Source organism: Crinia signifera, chromosome 9 (assembly GCF_055691185.1).
Source record: "Crinia signifera chromosome 9, ASM5569118v1, whole genome shotgun sequence".
NCBI lineage: Eukaryota > Metazoa > Chordata > Amphibia > Anura > Myobatrachidae > Crinia > Crinia signifera.
This window is the reverse complement of record NC_139225.1, coordinates 127,620,692-127,643,248: the sequence shown is the minus strand read 5'-3', so window position 1 is coordinate 127,643,248 and position 22,557 is coordinate 127,620,692. Positions and strand designations below refer to the sequence as shown.

The 22,557-nt window shown below is 46.0% G+C and overlaps 2 protein-coding genes across 4 annotated transcripts in view; one reads left to right on the top strand and one right to left on the bottom strand.

Annotated features, from left to right (window-relative positions):
- Positions 1-3,477: 3,477 nt before the first annotated feature.
- On the top strand, positions 3,478-7,392 carry LOC146035988 (G-protein coupled receptor 4-like). The gene is made up of 2 exons (XM_083159725.1): positions 3,478-3,601; positions 5,948-7,392. Exons 1-2 carry the CDS (start codon positions 3,588-3,590, stop codon positions 7,011-7,013), a joined length of 1,080 nt encoding a protein of 359 aa, XP_083015851.1. The 5' UTR covers positions 3,478-3,587; the 3' UTR covers positions 7,014-7,392.
- The window catches only part of SPTBN4 (spectrin beta, non-erythrocytic 4), a 135,181-nt gene continuing 119,831 nt past the window's right edge, over positions 7,208-22,557 (bottom strand). For all 3 annotated transcript variants that reach the window (XM_083159722.1, XM_083159723.1, XM_083159724.1), the window contains 8 exons: positions 21,977-22,061; positions 15,858-16,054; positions 15,095-15,771; positions 13,341-13,407; positions 12,965-13,242; positions 12,232-12,405; positions 12,105-12,147; positions 7,208-11,293 (listed from right to left, as the gene is read on the bottom strand). In XM_083159722.1, coding sequence (XP_083015848.1) covers positions 11,132-11,293; positions 12,105-12,147; positions 12,232-12,405; positions 12,965-13,242; positions 13,341-13,407; positions 15,095-15,771; positions 15,858-16,054; positions 21,977-22,061 — 1,683 coding nt within the window. In that variant the 3' untranslated portion in view covers positions 7,208-11,131. The remainder of the gene's footprint in view (positions 11,294-12,104; positions 12,148-12,231; positions 12,406-12,964; positions 13,243-13,340; positions 13,408-15,094; positions 15,772-15,857; positions 16,055-21,976; positions 22,062-22,557) is intronic.

Sequence of the window (22,557 nt, the reverse complement as noted above, 5' to 3'; positions counted from 1 at the left end):
TCCATTTCGGTGACTAGATTGAATATTTATTACATTGCATATCTGTAATAAATCGCTCATTTTGAAGTGAGCGGTTTATCAGTGCAGGTGCCCACACACTAGAAAGATCTGCGATCGTAACATGTGCGCATAAATTAGTATTGAAATCTTTTGTCCATCCTGAACTAAAGATTTCAGGCAAGCGCACATCTTTACCAAAGATTTTTCTTAAGATCCCGTGTGCGTTCCTATGGATCTTTTGTTAAATCTTCTGATCTTTCGTGCAGCATGTAATGTGGGGTACACACCAGGACGATATGACCTAAAACAAGATAATTTAGATACAATCTCGAGCGATTGTATGTAAATCGGACGTGTTTTGGGCCATTTCGCTGCCCTTTGGATGCGATCCCCTTCCGATCAGCCAATCGCTGATTGGATGAGAGAGGTCTAGGCCAATCAATGGCTTCCTAGTCATCTGTATGGGTGGTTTTTTTTTTTTTTAAGTGCCCTGCTTCTCCAGGCTCCCGCCGCTGCCCGGCAGCCAGCGCCTTCAAGTTCTCCCTGCCCGGCGCCCTGCTCCCACTGTCACCGCAATAGCTTCCTGCCCGGCTCCCTATGCAGCCTCCCCTTGCTCCCTCTGCCTGGCTCTCTATAAGCCGGCATACCCCGCCCGCTGACGTCCCCCGCACAGCTCCCTCCTCCTGCAGCTCCCCGGGGGCTTCATATGATAAATCCATGCGATTTATCATATGCAAAACTTGGCACATCAAGTGCCTAATCGTGTGTCCCCTGCTGCAGGGGAAATCAGGTTCAACTTGTCCATAGGACAAGTCGGACTATTGTATGGGGGCCTTAGGACCCAATGCACAATCTCGTGCCATTGGGTATAACCAAGAGATTGATCCTCCTGCACATAGGATAAATCTCGAGTCAATCAGGTCCAACTTGTTGGACAATAAGTTGGCCTTTATGATCAGAAGATTTAGCAAAAGATCAACGGGAGCACGCTTCGGACCGATATCGGATGATTTTTATCTGATTATCGGTAAACATCAGACGATTTATCAGAAATCAGCCAATCGGCAAAAAAATCATTCTAGTGTGAGGGCACCTTAAGATTGGTCATGAGAAACCGCTTCCTGTTTCAAAATGTCAAATTCTGTCTTGCTGGGAAGAATGAGTCAATGAGTATTTTCCAGGATTTGAGACACGCTATTAACAAGTTGGAAACCCGTTGGACCAAGTGTGTCACCCTCAAGGGAGGCTAGGTTAAGAAATAAAGGCAATAAAAAAAAAAAAACTTTTTTTTTTTCTTGCTTTTCTTCATCAGACAAGCGTCGTATTATATCTAATTCTTAAAAAAAAAAATTTTAACTTTAAAATGACCGGACAATGGCCCTTATTCTAGTTGACTGAGATGGAGGCGTATTTTCGGACGGCCACCGAGTGTTCTTAGTCCCACCTACCGTACGGATCGCTCACACCGTCAGAATGCGCTAAAACGCCGAACGAACGGACCGCGAGTGGATGTTTCATGTGAACAACTCCCCCATCTGGTAATGAGTCCAAACAGCCCTTCACACCCCTCTCCACCCCCTATTCAGATTGTTCCGACCGATTGTTTTCTATATGGAATTCACGCCATATTCGGAAGTGCACAGAGTTCGCACATGCGCAGAAATGCCTCTGCACATGCGCAAACACAAAACATCATCCGACCGAACACGCAGCCATCCGACTCAATCAGATTAAGAGCCAATGTCCTGGATACTCTGCTGCTACCATTCCTCCATTCTCCCCAGCACTCTAGTGCTGATCAGTGACACTTCTGTGTGCAGTTTCATCCATTGCCTGATGTCGTTTTTTGGTCTTCAATCCTGATAGTAGCCTCTGGGCCTGAGACAATTGGGCTCATGTATGTGGATGGGCTGTTGGTGCCCAGCAGGGGCGTAGCGAGGGTGGCGCTGGCGGAGCACCAGCTCCGGGCGCCGGAAGATCAAATGGCGCCGGAGACGTGCCTGCATCACCTGCCAGCCCTGCCTGTTCCCCCAGCCGCTTGCGCCTCCCTGCTCACACACTATGCCAGGTAACAAGCAGGGCGCCGCCAGCCCTGCCTGCTCACCCGCCCACTCACCGCTGTGCTGGGGCCCGGGTGACATGCAGGGTGCCGCCAGCCCTGCACTTCCCTGCACCGTGAGTGTGAGATCCGGGAGAGCGCGTGGGCAGATTCTCTGCCTCATACTCTCGTCTCTGCCTGCTGCCGACCCGGGCCTCCTACAGCACCAGCAGCTCTCCCAGCAGAGCCCGATCACCAGAGGAAGGGGCTGGTGTCTTGAATGACCTGTGTGGCAGAGGGTGAGAGTGCTACACAGCACAAGCAGTGGGACTGTGTACATTATCACAGGGGGGAAGGGAGACAGACATGTTTATATATATATATATATATATATATATATATATATATATATATATGCAGTGTGTATGTGTGTGTATTGTTTGTATATATGCAGTGCTTTGTGTGTGTGTGTGTGTGTGTGTATGTATGCAGAGTGTGTACTGTGTGTGTGTGTGTTTGTATGGGTGTGTATGTATGCTGTGTGTTGTGTATGTATGATGCGTATGCATGCTGTGTGTATGCCTGTATGACTAACCCTGTCTGTGCTCCCTAAAGCTTTAATTGGCCTTTGCTTCCTTCTGTGTCACGAGTACTGCAAGTGACGTCATCATGTCACACTCACAGGCGTGCCCTCTGGTAATATTTGATATGTGAAAAGTAGTAATCAAGCAGCAGCACTTGGCAGATATTTTCAAAAGCCTGTAATAAACCATGTACAGCAATCAGCTGATGTTTAGGAGCCTAAATTACGGTTTGTTATATAGCATGCAATGGGCATCATGTGTGGCCTTATGTGTAATTGGCAGTAGAGCATGTGGCTTTATGTGTAAATGGTATTACAAAGTTCGCTAAAATGTGCAATGAGCTTTATGGTGTGTGGTATAATGTTAGGCCATGCCCCTTTTCACTGCGCAGGAGCCTCACCTACTACAAATTGGGGGGGGGGGCACAAAACATGCCCTTACTCCGGGCGCCGTGGCACCTAGCTACACCACTGGTCCCCAGGGCAATACAATCTGTTAAATGACTGATCATAATTAGGCTTCGCATTTTATTCCTTTTAATCAGGACACTCATGAATTACACAGGTTCTGTGGCTGGCTGACTTCAAGTCTGCTTTTAATCAGTCACAGAACCTGTGTAATCCACGAGTGTCCCAGTTTGAAATGATAGTACTGTGAGCCTTACTACAATATAGAGATATTTATATTGTGGCAGGGAGAGCATACTTCCACATGAAGATAATGTGGAGGATCCGGCCCAGGTTTTAAAGCAGCAGCAGGAAACGAATGTGATCAGGGTTGGGCTGATTAGTAGCACCTGTGCTTTCCTGATATAAGTGTTTCCAGGGCAGAGCGTCATTGCTCCTGATGGTGTAACAGCTGTCCAACTGATAGGCCTGGGGTGTGGGATACGGTAGGGACTGCTGGAGCTGTCTGAAGAGTTTGGACTATGCTGTGACACCTGTGTGCTGTAACCGTCCTTGCCTATGCTGATTACCTGGTAAGCTACAAAATAAAGACCAATACTTCATTTTATCCAGTGTATGTGATGCCTTGTCACAATATATACTGTGATTGAGTCTGAGCTGACTAGTTTCTATATTGTTAGAATTCTACGGTAAAGCTGCTTATTGACTTTTTACTTGTTCGGGGCGTAATCTGTCTTTACATGTGGTGCAAATGAAGACGCATAGGAATTGTTTAATAACTAGAAAGAAATTTAAATAAACGTGTCTAGTGTGTGGCTATGTGGTGCAGTATACAATGCAGTTATATACCCAATAAGACTATAAGATATACCCAATATACGATATACCCAATGCAGTTATATACCCAATAAGACAAATAAGGACTTTATTATTGTTGGGGTATTTGGAAAACAATATTGTCACACAACTGCACTTCTGCTGTTGTAGGTGTATACACAGTACATGAGCCTGAACCATTGGCCAAATAAAAGTCAGGTTTGAGTTGGACAGTAATGCTGGGTACACACCAGGACGACTAGGGCCCGATCCCCTCAATCTAGATCCAATTCCGACCAATTGGATGTAGATTGTGTGGTGATTGGGCCCTTTTCTGTCCTGGTGTGGACCGATACCGATCCGCGGTCCCGCGGGTCGGTCGTTATTGAGATCCTACCTGCTGCAGGTAGGATCTCAATGACGACCATACAGCCGGGTGCGGGTCGCCATCGGATCGGACCCGCTCACGGTGCACATCGTGAGCGGGTCGTGCCCCGCCGCGTCACCGTGAGTGGGTCGGACAAGACACTGACGACCCGCTCACGATGTGCATCGTGAGCGGGTCGTCCTGGTGTGTACCCTACATAACACTAAAGTTCTGAAGCGCAGTCGGTCAGGAACTGCAATCTATATGTGAGTAGTCAATGGATTACAATGACTGGTTCCATGGGATCCAGCCAATCTACCGGATTTACCAAAATGTGTTTTTGACCAAATCCATGTATGTGTTTTTAGCTGAGCACCACTGCCCTCTAGTGTCCAAATAAGCAACTGTGCTATGCAAATACTATCTTGCCATTTCATGGGTTGCTCTGCAAACATATGCTCAGATAGGGATCATTTTAGCATTAAATCCAAGTGCTTGTGTACGTAGTTTAAACCTATTATTATGTTCATAAAAATGTAAATCTTTTACAGACCTAGCATAGCTGTGAGCCACAATGATGAAAGGAGCCAGTGTTGTGGAACCAGTAAGGAACTGTTCTGACATAAGGCACAGTGGGCTGTAGCTAATCTGAGATAGGCTTATTGCTTCTGCTAGCCTAGCGGTCTTTGTGCCTGATTCAGATTTGATTGCTGATGTGTGAATTCAGTTTCAGCGATTATCGATGTGACTATGCATGATGGAAGCACGCCTCAGCAGTGACCGAAATAGTGTACAGCGCGTCATTGCGATCCACTCGCAGTTTCACTGACAGGAAGCTGGTGTTTGGAGGGCGGACACCTGATGTTTTCTGGGAGTATCCGAAAAAAGGCAGGCATGCCCAGGGAGGTGTGTGATGTCACCGCTGACCTCGATCAGCCTGTCTGTCACAGATGCCTGGTAGGATCAGACTAATACCCCTTTCACACTAGAATATGCAGGGATATACATACGTACATAGCTAGCAGGGTTGAAATGCCTAGACTAAGTCCTGGGATTTTTGGCCCGGGGCCGATTCACACCAGCACTAGACCCGGGAATCTAGGCTGCTGTGAAAGGGGCCAACCCGGTAATGCCCAACACGATCGTGGTACCGAATTCCTGGGTATGTCCCTGCATTTTCTCGTGTGAAAGGGTAACTCACGTTTGCACAGACTGGAATAAATAGTTTGTGAATTGCCTATTTGTTTTGTGACTGGATAGCAAACCTCACACTTCAGTGAAATGATAACTTGTAGCTTCATGAATATCGGTGCAGCTCACCCAATAGCGTCCTCCAGTGTGCGTAGGCATCAGATGCACTTATTCCAACAAGTTGTGTATATGACTGAGCTTATATATTACATTTCGTGTTTTACTTCCTAAGGCACTGTACCCGCTGTTTCTTTACCCGTTTATTACATATATATATATATATAGCTGAAGTGTGATAGAAATTGCTGAGATTAATATACAAAGTAGGACAACTGGAGTTGTAGTACTTCTCAAAGTGTTGTTGTGTTCAGTCTGATATATAGATGTCATCCAGTACAAGTGGTGGCAGAGATGCGTTTATTCAATAGCAACAACCGCTGTCTGTGGTTTGGTACGCACAGTCCATTTCTTCCTGTTATACACTCGCCTGTATTACACATCCAGCTGTTATGTGCCAGTAACTGTGTTTTTATTTTGTCATTAGGTTGCGAGCCCAGAACGATTCTTCCATGGCTTGTAATAAAGACTGGGGCTATGCTGCAACATATGAGGCCACGCTCTTCCCCATTATCTACGGACTGGTCTTTTTTTTTGGACTGTTCGGGAACTTGGCGGCAATTGGTGTTATCTACCAACACGTGAAGCGAGGCAATGTGCTCGGGGTATATCTGGCCAATTTATGCGCCTCGGACCTCATGTACGTATTCACTCTGCCGGTGTGGATGATCTACACGGCTAAAGACGACTGGATGTTTGGTGCCCTCAGTTGCAAGATTGTGGGTTTTTTCTTCAATGCCAACCTCTACACGACAATCGCTTTCCTTAGCTGCATAGCTGCTGATCGCTTTGTAGCCACGGTCTTCCCATTCCACGCCAAGGTGTTACGGACAATGAGAGGCGCTATGGTAGTCTGCATTGTGGTCTGGCTGATCATTTTAGGGACTCACGCCGTGTTCCTTGGGCAGGATGAGCTCTTCAACTCCACTCAGAATGTCAAGCTTTGCTATGAAAAGTATCCAATGGAGCAATGGATGGCTCGTGTCAACTATTTCCGAATCTTTGTGGTCTTCCTCATCCCTTTGGTACTGCTAGTGGTCTCCTACTGTTCTGTCGTCCGAGTGATTCACCGGAGTAGAGGCTTGGAAAAAGAACAGAAACGCAAGATCATTGGGCTCTTGTTGATTATGACAGCCATCTTTGTCATTTGCTACCTTCCGTACCATATTGTCCTCTTCATCCGCTCCTACATTAGTGACCGGAACATGTGCACCTGTGATTTAGAGTATAAAGTGCGCCCGGCTTATCGAATCACCTTCTGCCTGACCAGCCTCAGCAGTGCATTGGACCCTTTCATTAATATCTTCGTCAGTGAAAGTATTAAGCAAGATCTTCTGAAGGAGGTGAGAGCCATATGGACTGGTTTTCGGTCACTTCGGAACCCACGGACCTCTCTCAGGCTGACCTCCAAGACTCATGACTACCATTCGGTGACTAACCACATTGAAAACGATAATCTACTGTTGGAGAAAAGGGAAGAGACTGCAATGTGAACTGTTTATGGACTTCAGGCTACTCTTTGTGGGAGAACCTGACTGTTCGCACGTTGAGTGAGATAACTCCAGTGTGTCCGATAGTGGCTATAGAACTCACCTATACCTTATCGCACTGTACGGTTCCACTGTGTGTACTTTATTGCCAGAAATGTCGTGATCAGTAGCCAAGAAAGAGAAACCCCACAGACCTACAACGTCTTCCATTTTTTATTCCTCAGACAATTATAAATTCAGACATCGCTTGTAAAACTTCTGAAAACTGCATTTTATTTAACCTGTTGGACTGAGCCCCATGGGAACATACTTGTTTACAATATCTGTATCTTTTTGTAATAGCTGAATATCCGATAAAATAAAATTTACATTTTCCACTTTTTTTTTTTTTAAATCCTTCTTAGAAAACCATTTACATCAGCAGGAACAAATCCAATGGGAGAGGACATTGCCCACTCATGCATTAACGTTCCTTTATCACCTATGGCATGCAGTCTCTTTAATTAACCTTGCCCACATTGTGGCCGCTCTGTGATGCTGGTCATTTAGACCCCCGATAGCTTCTGTGCTCTCTGTCTGTCTCACAGCTGGTACGGGACATTGCTGTGTTTTCCCAATTAGGCATAAAAATCTCCATTCTGTATGTCACAAGGGAGATCATCAAAAATTACCAGCATGCTTTGTACCTCAGCCAATATGGCTGCCTTTATGTACCGCACCTACATTTCTTCTAGTAGTAAGAGTTGTTTATCATACTGGTACATGATCACTAAAATAAGCCACTTTTCTGGAAGAGGACAGACTAGTAAGGACTGTAACTGGCCAGGGTTGCTCAGTAATGCATGTTTCCTTGGTTATGCTTAAATATAATGTAGGGTCATTTCCATGTTTAAAATCAATTGTACTAAATTACCACGGATAGAAGTTTGGTGTTGGCCCGCCACGCAGGGTTCTAGCAGCAGAACAATCACGTATTGCCACTACTCTGTTTTACATTTCAGCAGAGCGCCCAAACAGCAACCGAGACCGAAGTGCTGCTGACTAATATCTGGTTGTGATGATCTGTCAACAGACATAATGAGTGTGATGAAATGTTGGCACATTGTCTGTGGTGACCCATCGTGGACTTCTCTTCCCTAGCCTTACTGCCTAACCCTAACCACCAGCCCTTCCCCCACTGCCTAACACTAACCCTAATACTGACCTTTCACCTGTCGTCATTCTGGGGATGCGGTCGGTTGGTCGACATTAAAAAGGTCAACAGTCAATATGTCAACTACTATTGGTCGACACATGGAAAAGGTTGACACATGCAATATGTCAATAGGCATTATTTTTTTTTTACAAAACAGGTGGTTTTTCATTCTTCACAATCCAAGTGGTCATAGAGTTAGATTAAAATAGTGTGCCAAGCATAGCGCACACTTACACCGTGTCAATGTATGTCATCATAGACACCAAAAAAGTGAAAACCTCAAGGCGACCTTGTCCATGTCGGCCTACTGCTTGTGTCAACCAATCTACCTTGTCGACCCAAGGCATGTTAAACTTTCATGTGTCAACATATGGCATGTTGACCAATGGTGGCTGTCGACCCTATGTCGGCTAAATAACCCATGCCTGACATTCTGAGCATTATGAATGACAACGTGGTTGACCTCTTGTGGGTACCTGCTCTCATATCTCCCTTGCTGCAAATTGGCCAGCACTACCAAAGGTGATTGCCAAATACAGGGGGTTATTTTGGTTCACTCTTTCTGACAAATTCCTTCTTAGATGGGCAAAACCATGTGCACTGCAGGTGGGGCAGATGTTACTTGTGCAGAGATAATTAGATTTGGGTGGGGTTTTACGTCAAAGTGAGATCTATATTGTAGTGTAAAAATAAATCAGTCCAAATTTACCCTGCACAGAAACAAAATAACTCACCCAAATCTAACTCTCTCTGCACATTTTACATCTGCCCCCCTGCAGTGCACATGGTTTTGTCTATCTAAGAAGGAATTTGTCAGAAAGAGTGAACCAAAATAACCCCCACAGTGAGCAGCAGACCCAACACCAAAGTACTATTACTGGTAAGGAACCTTTGAGGATTTATTAAAACTGGGAGGGGGATACAGTACCAGCCAATCAGCTTCTAACTACTAAGTTACAAACTGGATTTGAAACAAGACAGGAGCTGATTGGTTGGTTATTTTTCTTTCTCTACTTTTATCTCCCTCTCCAAGCTTTGATAAATCTCTAGCTTTATTTAGAAGAATATCATTTATATTATATAGAAAGTCCCCTTTCACCTAAGCTAGAAATAAATGGGGGTTGTGAGCGCTTGCAGCGGTGTCTGACGCATGCAGCGTTGCAGACGGAGGATGGGAATTTTGCACGTGCAGGGATAGACGTCCCATCTGCAACTTACGCAGTGGAGGATTTTATTAACACAAATAATTGGTTCAGCCGTCAATTCACAAAGGCACAATAATAATAATGCAGCCTTCCCATGAATGTTGGCGCAGCTCACAAAATGGCTGCCTCCGCTGTGTAGGGGACAGGTAAATTGTAGGTATCAGTACGTGGCCTGTTATTACGAGGTTTTAGAAAGATGGTAGGAGTGCTTACGTCTGTCATATAATGGCTGCCTCCTCCGGCATGCTGTCATGCTTTACGTGTGTAGCGCTCGGCACTCACATTTCCCTGCCCCAGTTACCAGACCTGGCTGTGTTCCTGTATGGGCACAGGGGATTACAATAAGATAATTCACAGAATATACAACTGGTGTTCTTTGCAGAAATTAATGGATCAGTCCTGGCAGAGACACTTGTGGTTTAGTAGAAGGGATTCCATGTTCTATAGGTGTTGTGGAAACACTATACTGAATGCTGCAGTTTTTCTAAAAAAAAAAAAAAAAAAAAAAAAAATATCTTATTAAAAAAAAAAAAAAAAAGGCATTTTTGTGGCTCCTATGTGCTTCCTGGTTTCCTGGTACCCGTCACAGCACACAGTGGAAGCAGTCATTATGTGAGCTGAACTGTCATTTAGCCTTTGAAATCGCGAGGGACTGGTGACATCACTAGTCCATCGTCAAACAGGGGCTGCACTCGCGTAGATTTCGGTTCAGCCCGTAAAAAGTTTGGGTACTATTTAGGTAAACTTCTGTAATAAATGTGCTTAGTTAAAAACATCAGGAAAATCAATCTCTCCACTAGTATTTTGTATATCTATCTATCTTAGCCCTGAAGTGGTTTGAGCTGGGGACATGGAACACTGAAAGCCATAAGCTTGTGACGTGGATTCCAGAGATGGGACCCTCAAGCGATAGAGGTTAGCGGTTGCTGGGCCAGTGTTTTAGTACTGAAACGAGGAACACATTAGTGGCTCATATGGCTGCATAGCTGTACTGTAATTATCCTCATATATAATCCAACTCATTAAAACGATGACCATTCCAACAACGGTCACTGTCCTTGGTTACAAGACTCCAGTTTTCCCCAAAAACCCACAATTTTTCTAGAAACCACTGAAATATAGAATAGGGTGAATTGTTCTGACGTGTCCCTTGCCTTATTACTGTCACAGCACATACAAATCTAGAGCTCTCGTCTTCTCTTCCTCGCGGAGAACGTCTTTGCTCTCACACGGCCTCACATGATCCTGATCTTAGAGGGAAAAAAAAGGAATTCAGGCTTTTTTTTTTGAAGGTTCTTCTACTTAACCAGACGACGTGTGTCCCAGAGCTCCCCTGGGTCTGTGAGAACCCGATTCTCAAGTACGTTCTGCTAATGACATATAGGCCACTTGCTACACGGTTATACAGTTTGGGCCATATATATGCATGTTGACCAGACTCTAATAGAGCTAGATACATTACACCCGCATGGCCCGGAAGGAGCCAAAGGAATGAATTAGGATGGAAGTTTCAGGATAAAATTGTTAAACACAGTTTTTTGGGTAGGAAAACTATGTTCAGGAAATGCATAGACATCAAGATTCAGTTTTCAAATGTATCAGAAGGCTCCTTGGGCCACCTGCAGAAGGTCTGGAAGGACTAGCTCTTCAGGTGTTTGATCACCTCCTGGCTCAGCCTGGAGGTGGACGTAAGGGCATTGTAAGTAGCTCCTTGCTCCCCTTCACTTCTTACGCCCCCCCGCGCTGGATCTACGATCAGACTCTCGCTTTATGTTGCCTTCATCTGTGGAGGAGGTAGTGAGGAGGGTCTGGCTCCATTTGGCCATCTCGCCATGTTCGGAGACACTGGTGCCTATAGCAGTAATCCAGTTCTTCATCTCCTCCTGTGACAACAAAGGATACGTCCATTAAAGGAGAAGTGGCGGTACAAGTATCATGTGTAGAACATTAAGGGATCGCCCAATAGCAGACTGTGAAGCCCCAGTAGGGCATCCTGTAGTAGCAGCTTCTTAGAGGACATAAATTGGTTGGACAATGAATGGGTGAATGGTGGGTTACTAGTGCGAATGAGTCTAAAAACATTCCACTTCTTTGCGTATATAGACATTTGTGATCTACTGCCGGTGACTTTCCACTATAACTCTGTAACCAACCAGTCAGTCCTAGATCACACACCTAATAAGGTCTACATCCAGAAGCCACCGGACCATAAGTATGGAAGACTATCTGCAAAGTCATTTGGTTCTAGAGATTGGACCACTGCCTGGTCTTTAAGGTGATTGCTAGTACTTGGCCAGGAATGACCGGGCAGCGTTTACCTGACTTAAATGACTAGCGAACAAGTCTGAATCAGGCCCACAGTGTCTGGAATATTAAGTTCCTCTAAGGCAGGCCCTGGCCAGCCTATGGCTCTCCAGCTGCTGTTAAACTACACATCCCAGCATACCCTGCCACAGTATTGCTATTCGGTAATTCTAAAACTGTGGCAGGGCATGCTGGGATGTGTAATTTCACAACCGCTGGGGAGACACACATTGGCCAGGCCTCCTTTAAGGTATGCAAATCGTTCCATATATAGTTCTGGATCTCTTTTAAGCCTAGGCAGAGAATGTCATGCAATCTGTAGGTGATTAGTGATGGAATGAGTTCCCACTCAGGGCATGTTAGTGAATTTGGAGTAAAGCGATGATGTACCTCATCTTTTGCTTGAAAGAGGAATTCTCTTCCATCTGTCGACCTGCAGGAGGGGACATATATATCTTTACATGCGCTAGCGATCCCCAAACATCCTGGCTTTTATTATTACAGGTAGAGCACTTACCTGAGCTTGAAGACAAACTTCTTTTTCTTGTACTCATTGGCCACCTCGCAGGAAGCTTTGTTGAGGTTCAGCAGGGGTTCCCCTCCGTGTGTCGCCCCTGAACTCTGGCTCTTTGCGTCTTTATAGACTCCTAAGTCCCCTTTATTTAGCACGCAGTACAGGTTTACCCAGGACCTGTGGGGAAACAAAAAGGGTTGGTATTATCTAGTATGAAACCTATTATACAGGTCTTGCTCTAGAATGGGAGTATTCAACATGCAGCCTTTTAGTTGCTGTGGACCTACACATCCCATCATGCCCTGCCAGTTTTAGCATGATTTAATAGCAAAATTGTGTCAGGGAATGCTGGGACGTGTAGCTCCACAGCAGCTGGTGGTATACATGTTGGCTACTAGTTTATTAACATTTAAACTACCCACGATGGAAATGTATAGTCTACTTCCAACAAGTTTTACAAATCTAGTTCTTATTGAATTGCCTCTGAAATCTGCTGGTTGTCAACTTTATCCTTCAAGTTCTCCACTACGTCATGTTTTGAGGGACTATGGAAGCAGGTGAGATAACTACTGACCCAGCAAAACCGATCCGCTCGCCTGTGCAAGGTTAATTAAAGGAAGCCAGAAAACACTGTGGTGACAGTGGAGGACTGGAGTTGCATCACTGCTATATATACACCAATTCATAGCTGTTTCCTCAGTAGAGCATTGTGCATGCCAGTGCTGCTTGCATGTACCTGTTTGAGGCCTTTTTGCTGGGACCATCCAGTTCATGTTTCCTGAATAGGTATCCTTCCTGTTGTACTGTGTGGGTGGGTGGTGGAGGCGGAGGTGCGCTGCCCTGTGCCGGAGCTGAGCGGGATCTCCGTGCCTCACCCGGTGGTTGGTTTGGGTCTTTGGGTCGAGGTCTTCTCCTTGGCTTGGGTCTGTCTCGCGCTCTTGGCCGGTCAGGTCTTGTCGTTCTTTCTTGAAGTTTATCAACACCATTGGGTAATCGCGCAGGAGAGTCGCGGCTCTGCAATGGGGATAGTGCAGGAGTGAGAAGCTGCCGCCGCAGGACAGACAATATAACAGTGTATCAATGTGCTGGACACAGATACTAAGAGTACATACTTCAGGGTTGTTCTGCGATGCTTCCTTCTCCTGCAGCTGCTCTACAATGTCCGCAAGTGTCGCCTTTCTACAGAAAGATATAATCAGACCAACAATTAATTTTAGTCTCCTAACACAGAGACCTCACAACACAAACCTTTCTTCCTTCCTAATAAATAGGCAACAGAGAAAATCTTTCACCTTCTCCCTGATGCCATAAATAAACTGGTGTAGTCGTATTTTCATTCGTATTCCGGAGGATAATTCACTAATCAGTCGTATTTGACTAATTCGTATTATCCGATGGCGTATTGATTCATATTTTTTCCGATACCAATTCGTATTTTAAATACAAATCCGTATTTTTAAATACAAATTTGTATTTTAAAATACAAATTTGTATTTTAAAATACAAATTGTATTTTGAAATACAAATTTGTATTGGTTCTAGCCTGCATGGATCAGTCAGATCCGTGCAGGCTGCAGTGTAAAAATAAATAAATAATTTAAAAAAACAGCGTGGGGTCCCCCCCATGGGCATAACCAGCCCCAGGGCCGGGCATGGTTCACAACCCCTACACTTTTTGTTCCCCGGATTTTTGGAACCAGGTCCAGCTGAATTAGCACGCGGCTGGTTATTCTCAGCAGGGGGGGGGACCCCACGCCATTTTCTTTATAACCTTTATTTTTTTTTACACAAAATCCCACATTTCTGCAAATTCGCACAATTTCATGACTAAAAACGCACCATATTGCACTCTTTTGTCACAAATTCACATCTCATTAAATATGCAAATTAGCGGGGAAAAATGCAATTTAAAACAGTGCGATGTGGTGTGATTTCAGAAAATGCTTTTTTTTTTCCACATACTTGGGCCAAGATTTAATGGAATCTCATAGCCCACACTGAAATGGTCTGAGAATGCAAACCTTGTGCCATGTTTGAAGCTGAGAAGTGTGTATGTGTGCTTAGTGGCCTTTTATAAGTCACACGTTTGTGATTTTGATCAGCTGGGGGTTATTTTCTGATTTTTTTCCTCATGTTTAAAATTCTAAGATGTGAAATACACTTCCAAATCAAGGTGTATTTTTTTTTGCGTATTTTTTTTTTACGATTCGTATACGTTCATGATTCATATTCGTATTTTTTTACAAATACGAATTGTTAGTAAATTACTAAAGTACGTTGTTTTCATGTTAAAAAGAGGCGTATTTTATTGATGTCGTAGTAAATCCTGAAAATACGAATACGTATAAAAAAATAGTATTTTGCTGTACGAATACAATTTTTTTATACGATTTTACCTTAGTAAATTTCCCCCATAATCTGTTCCACGGCCTCTCCCCTGCTCCTTACACACAGACATTACTTTGCCCGCTGCCTCTCCCCTGCTCCTTACACACAGACATTACTTTGCCCGCGGCCTCTCCCCTGCTCCTTACACACAGACATTACTTTGCCAGCGACCTCTCCCCTGCCCCTTACACACAGACATTACTTTGCCCGCGGTCTATCCCCTGCTCCTTACACACATGTATCACTTTGCCTGTGGTCTCTCCCCTGCTACTTACGCACAGGTATCACTTTGCCCGCAGTCTCTTCACTGCTCCTTACATACAGACATAATTTTGCCCGCGGTCTCTCCCCTGCTCCTTACACACAGACATCACTTTGCCCACGGTCTCTTCACTGCTCCTTACGCACAGACATCATTTTGCCGTGGTCTCTCCCCTGCTCCTTACACACAGACCTTGCACCTGTAGTAAGTTCTTACCCTCCTGGTTTGGAGTCCGGTTCATTCCTTGGTGCGTCTTGCTCGATGACCTCTTGTTTCTCAGCCCTTCTCTCGTGCCTGTCCCTCCTCCTTTCTGGCTGCTCCTGTTTTGGAGTTTCTTGCTCACTAGACCCTTGTCTCTCCAGCCTCTTCTCATGCCTATCCTTCCTTCTCTTTTCCTCTGGTAGCTCTGGCTTGGCAACCTCATGCTCACTGGACTCCTGGCGCTCCAGCCTCCGATCGTGCCGCTCTCTCCGAGCCGCATGCCGAGTCAATTTACTGTCCACCTTATCTACAGCCAAGGTTGCCATACCCTGTGCCACTTTAATTTCTGATCGCTCTGCCCGGGATCCTTCCTGAGATGGCAGCGGTTTCTCCGTCACCCTGGCCTCCACATGGTCTATCTTTGGTTGCAGTCGTTCCGGCTTCATCTCCTGCCGCACGTAACCCACTCTTGTGTCTCCTTTTTCTCCTCTTGTTCTATGGCTGTCCAGCTGGACCCCATTCGGGATGGACAGGGAATCTTTCTGCTCTGCTCTAGTCTCTGACTTTTCATGGATTGTCTGAGGTACAATGGGTGATGGACGAGAAGAAACGTCTGTAGTGTCTGGGAAAACCTTTCGGCCGAGCAGCGGGGTTGCGGGCTGCTTGCTCTGCTCTGCTTTCAGCTTCTCCAACTTGCAAAGAAAGAGAGAGCAGCACATTGTACAATACTGAAACATGGTAGACCACCTCTTAGTGACCAGCGTAATGGAGTTCTTACTGTAGTCAGGCGCCTCAGTGAGCTGAATCTCTCCTCCCAGACAGCTGCTGTTTTGCGGAAGGCCTCATGTCGTCGGATGAGCTGCTCCACCTCGTCCACACTGTTGCCCAGCTCCGGGCTCTTTACTATGGGTTCCTGGGCGGTTAGCCAGGCTTCAGCGACTCCAGCTTCTTGGGCAAACTGGTGGACTTCAAGCACTGTAGGGTGAGAGACAATGACAATAAGTGTCCTGTAGGGAAAGCCTACTGGCTAGCACAGGCTTTAATGAAGGGCCCATTTCTGGGTGGCCCCACATCCTGTAGCCTCGCTCTCGACCGACAATGCCTACACCTGGAGGTAGGGATGGGCATTGTTTCCATAGCCAATAGTGTAACTGCCCATCGATGGTGGTATACTATGCAATCAATGGGTTTACCTATCGATGGTCATCTATTTCTGACTGATTGGCCTGTGCCAATCATAAACTGGGGGTGGGAATTCATAGGTGTCAGGGCGGAGCTATAATCTGTGTCCTGGCCTCTTGGGGGAGAAGGAAAAAAAAACTATTAAGTTATGCTTGCCATCGATGGAGTGCCATGCTTTGGGCACTATTATATTTCCCCTCCATGCCCTAGTGGATGGTAGGGCATGAAATACCGCCTGTCGGCACATGTCCGTGTGAAAAAAACATGAAAACCCGATGTCAACCGTTTGACTGTCGACCTTCCCAATGTCGACCAAACACTTCTGTCAACATTTTGACCCTGTTGACCTTAGGTACGTCGACATTTTGTCTCTGTCAACCTAAGGTCAGCTGACCCAATGTATGTAGACCGTAATAGTGTCCACCTAAAGACAGTATACCGTTAATAGTTGATAAACATAACATAGATGTGATAATGATTGTACCACAGCATCTGCAACAGCGCTGATCCCCCCAGTGCCTAACATAGATCAGATTAGATATGATATCAAACATTTACAAAAATAGACCACATTTCCGTGTCTGTTCTACTAGAAAACAGTAACTATGAATCTCGCCCCATGTAAATTAATACAAATATACAGTTCATACCAATGTCCAAACTGTGCGCCTAGGCACAGCCACGCCTCCAACTGGTGGTCCAGGACCCAATCAAAACATTCCTGGTCAAAGTGGAAGGCAAATCCAATGCTAGCAGCTGCCAATCACAACACTTAGGAGCACAGCTGTACATCACCACATAACTGAACCGAAGGATGGCAGGTAGGGACAATCTACTTCATTTAAACTATATATTACCAAACTTTTATCATAGGAATGCCTTGAAAAAAATGCTGATACTCTAGGGCAGTGGTTCCCAAACTGTGTGCCGTGGGACCCTGGGGTGCCTCGGAAACACCTGCAGGGGTGCCCTTGCTTGGTGGTCCAGGACCAATTCAAAATGATTTATGGTCAATGTAATAGGCAAAACCAGTGCTGGTGGCTTCCAATCATAAAATATGTGGTGAGTGACAGAGTTTGTTTCTGTTATGTCCATATAACTGGCCCTATGGATGTCATATAAACACAATTTACTTAATTTGATATATTTTTCTTAATTACTCCATAAAAAAATTTTGGCCTAGGGGTGCCATGACAAAATTTCTGATATTATAGAGAACCTTGATTCAAAAAGTTTGGTAACCACTGCTCAAGGGCAATGATTCCCAAACTTTTTTGAATCACAGCACCTTAGAGCTTTAAAATGTTTTAAAGGCACCCCATAGGCCAAATGCTTCTTATTGGGAAATTCAGAAAAAAATATTAAATGAAGTGCATTGTGTTTATATGTCACAGTTATCTGGTGAGGGACAGGATTTGCTTCCGTTTGTCCACATATGTTATTATTGGCAGCCATCCGTGCTGCTTTTGTCTGTTACATTGTCCATTAATAATATGAATTGATCCTGATCCATCAACCCAAGATCCCCCTGCAAGTGTCCTGAGGCACCCCAGGGACAGTGGCGTAACTATATAAGTTGCGCCCCCCCGCCAAAAAAATTTTGGCGCCCCCATACCTAACAGAGCCGCATCTGCAGCTCCAGTCTCCCTCAGCTCCGCTGCTCCAGTCTCTGCTGCTGCGCTGCTGCCCGGCCGCATCTGTGGTCACTGTGACTGTCCCGTCACTCGATCCCGGCGCCGGCTCCTGCTGATAATGAAAAGTGACTCTTAGAAAATGGCTGCCAAAACTGTCTGCAATACGGGGGCAGCCATTTTCTAAGTGTCACTTTTCATTATCAGCAGGAGCCAGCGCCGGGAGCGAGTGACGGGACAGTGACCGAAGATGCGTCCGGGCAGCAGCGCAGCGGGTAACTATAGCACCGCAGCCCCCCCGGCGCCCATAGTTACTCTGCGCCTCCCCGCCACGGCGGGGGCTGCGGTAGCTTAGTTACGCCAGTGCCCAGGGAGCCTAGGCACACAGTTTGGGACCCACCGCTCTAGGGTGCTGTGATTGAAATAAGCCTGGGAATCACTGGATTCTGCTGCAAATTTAGAGTACTACTGCCATCTACTGTTCAAAGTTAGTACTGATTTGGGAGTGTTGAGGAATCAGTTACTATTGTCGACACTGAAAAGAAAAGCCAAGCCTTCCTCAATACAAAAGTAGCATGTGCCTGCACTCTGCTTCCCTGGGTGCCGAGGGTCTGTGCATGTGTGGTTATCGCTGACCACCGGCTGATCGCATTGCCCCGCCGGCTACAATGGGCTACCACCATGTAAGAACGGCAGTAACCCCGGAACGCACTGCTGATACATCGGGCAGCTTTGCATCCCCCATAATAACCTATGGGGGATGTGCTCACGAGCGGAGCAGGAGGGATCGCAGCAGTGAACGGAAAACGTGACACAAGAGCCATACATGAGGATTCTATCCAGCTATGAAAAGAGAAAGGAAGAAAAGAACTAAGTGGGTAGAAAGCCCTAATCACACAGAAAAGCGCAGCTCCAACAATACATGCTGCAGTGACACATGGAAATAACCATACGAATTCCAGGCCATTACTTCGGCACCCTACAGAGGTAGAAGAACAGTACCGCAATCTTGGTGACTTGTTACATAAAGCAATCTGGTCTATGCCACTTGTTATACCAACTATATCTCCTAGCAGAACATTAGCTCAAGGTGCAATAACATATCATTGTATCTAACAGGGTCTGACATCAATGTGACCGTCACAGCAACATATTCCCTACATCGCTACAGCGGCACTATGACATAACAGGAAGATCCCTTTCCCTCACAGCCAATGTCATCTTCAAGAGAATATCTTTGCAGGATGAGTGACAGCTGTGTCCCCAGATGTGTCTGTGTCCAGTCTGTATAAGACCACTAGTGCTCACCCTTTAGGGAACGGGAAAATATATACTGTATATTAACATATAGGATTAACCCTTTCATGGTACTGGCCCTCAGTTATAACGCTGACTATTAACCCCTGCACTCTGCTGCACCAATAAACCATTAACCCTTTCATAGAGCTAGCACTCGGCTATAACCCTGACCCTTAACCCTTTCAGGGAGCTGGCACTCAGGTATAACACTGGCCCATTAACCCTTTCATGGAGGTGGCACTCGCTATAACACTGGCCCATTAACCCTTTCATGGAGGTGGCACTCACCTATAACACTGACCCATTAACCCTTTCATGGAGGTGGCACTCTGCTATAACACTGGCCCATTAACCCTTTCATGGAACTGGCACTCCCTATAACACTGACCCATTAACCCTTTCATGGAGGTGGCACTCTGCTATAACACTGGCCCATTAACCCTTTCATGGAACTGGCACTCAGCTATAACACTGACCCATTAACCCTTTCATGGAAGTGGCACTCAGCTATAACACTGACCCATTAACCCTTTCATGGAACTGGCACTCCTTATAACACTGGCCCATTAACCCTTTCATGGAGGTGGCACTCTGCTATAACACTGGCCCATTAACCCTTTCATGGAACTGGCACTCAGCTATAACACTGACCCATTAACCCTTTCATGGAAGTGGCACTCAGCTATAACACTGACCCATTAACCCTTTCATGGAAGTGGCACTCAGCTATAACACTGACCCATTAACCCTTTCATGGAGCTAGCACTCAGCTATAACACTGACCCATTAACCCTTTCATGGAAATGGCACTCAGCTATAACACTGACCCATTAACCCTTTCATGGAACTCGCACTCAGCTATAACACTGACCCATTAACCCTTTCATGGAAATGGCACTCAGCTATAACACTGACCCATTAACCCTTTCATGGAACTCGCACTCAGCTATAACACTGACCCATTAACCCTTTCATGGAACTGGCACTCAGCTATAACACTGACCCATTAACCCTTTCAGTGAGCTAACACTCAGGTATAACACTGGCCCATTAACTCTTTCATGGAGGTGGCACTCGCTAGAACACTGGCCCATTAACCCTTTCATGGAGGTGGCACTCGCTTGAACACTGGCCCATTAACCCTTTCATGGAGGTGGCACTCGCTAGAACACTGGCCCATTAACTCTTTCATGGAGGTGGCACTCACCTATAACACTGACCCATTAACCCTTGCATGGAGGTGGCACTCAGCTATAACACTGGCCCATTAACCCTTTCATGGAGGTGGCACTCCCTATAACACTGACCCATTAACTCTTTCATGGAGGTGGCACTCACCTATAACACTGGCCCTTTAACCCTTGCATGGAGCTGGCACTCAGCTATAACACTGACCCATTAACCCTTTCATGGAGGTGGCACTCAGCTATAACACTGACCCATTAACCCATTCATGGAGCTGGCACTCAGCTATAACACTGACCCATTAACCCTTTCATGGACCTAGCACTCAGCTATAATACTGACCCATTAACCCTTTCATGGAACTGGCACTCAGCTATAACACTGACCCATTAACCCTTTCATGGAGGTGGCACTCAGCTATAACACTGACCCATTAACCCATTCATGGAGCTGGCACTCAGCTATAACACTGACCCATTAACCCTTTCATGGACCTAGCACTCAGCTATAACACTGACCCATTAACCCTTTCATGGACCTAGCACTCAGCTATAACACTGACCCATTAACCCTTTCATGGAACTGGCACTCCCTATAACACTGAACCATTAACCCTTTCATGGAACTGGCACTCCGCTATAACACTGACCCATTAACCCTTTGATGGAGGTGGCACTCGCTATAACACTGACCCATTAACCCTTTCATGGAACTGGCACTCAGCTATAACACTGAACCATTAACCCTTTCATGGAGGTGGCACTCCCTATAACACTGACCCATTAACCCTTTCATGAAACTGGCACTCCCTATAACACTGACCCATTAACCCTTTCATGGAACTGGCACTCAGCTATAACACTGAACCATTAACCCTTTCATGGAGGTGGCACTCCCTATAACACTGACCCATTAACCCTTTCATGAAACTGGCACTCCCTATAACACTGACCCATTAACCCTTTCATGGAACTGGCACTCAGCTATAACACTGACCCATTAACCCTTTCATGGAGGTGGCACTCAGCTATAACACTGACCCATTAACCCTTTCATGGAGCTGGCACTCAGCTATAACACTGACCCATTAACCCTTTCATGGACCTAGCACTCAGCTATAACACTGACCCATTAACCCTTTCACGGAGCTGTCATTCTGCTATAGCACTGACCCATTAACCCTTTCATGGAGGTGGCACTCACTATAACCCATTAACCCGTTCATGGAGCTAGTACCCCGCAAGAACACTGAACCGTTAGCCCTTATATGGAGCGGTCGGTGTGAATTGAGCCCTAAGCTCCTTGTTGACATAGCTTAAAGCTTTATACAGATAAAGACTCATACATTCTGCTCTGGTGTCTCCCCCGCATTCATCAGAGGGGGCATAAAACTAGAGTGTGGGAGCTGTAAAGATTTCCATGGCAACCCTAATTAGCTAATCGTTGGGGGGGGGGGGGGGGGGGTACTGTTTGCCTTATTCTTTATCAGGGAGGGAGATTAAATAGGATATTTTGAGAAGCTGAGTTGCATAAAAGATAAACTGAATGGAAATGGGAATTGGCCCCTGGCAGCGTGATTAGGAACCCCCGCATCACTTACTCTGCTGCAGCCACTCCCAGTGCCTCTGCCACTTATCCAGCAGCTCTCTCTTCTTGGCCATCAGCCTGTCCAGGCTCTGCTTGATCTGGAGGAAGGATGGAAAGGAACAACAGGGATCACCACGCATACACCGCATGTAGAAGGCGTGTGCTCTGCCTGTAATAGCCCTGGCGTGTGTGGCGGGATCTAGGGTCATGCTTTTAGGAACTCACATTATATACAAGGAACAATGGGCCTGATTCAGACCTGTTCACCAGGCCCCACTGCCCACATCCCCTCGCTAGTATGCAAGGGTATGTGTATGAGAACACATCCCCTCTCCTGCAGCCGAAGGGGAGAGAAACCATTTGATGGTCGCCGGTAATAAAAGACAGTCTAAACTGACTTTTATTCCCGCCGCAGATGGCCGAAAAGGGGGCGGGTGTTAACGTCATGTAACATCAACAGCCCGCCCCGAGCAGGCACTGACCCACCTAAAATCCTGGGTATTCCCCTGCTGCCGCCCCCACACCGCCCCTCCTGGAGTGAACCGCTCGACAAGTGTGTTTCTCACATGAAGCCGTTCACTCTCAGGCTTAGCG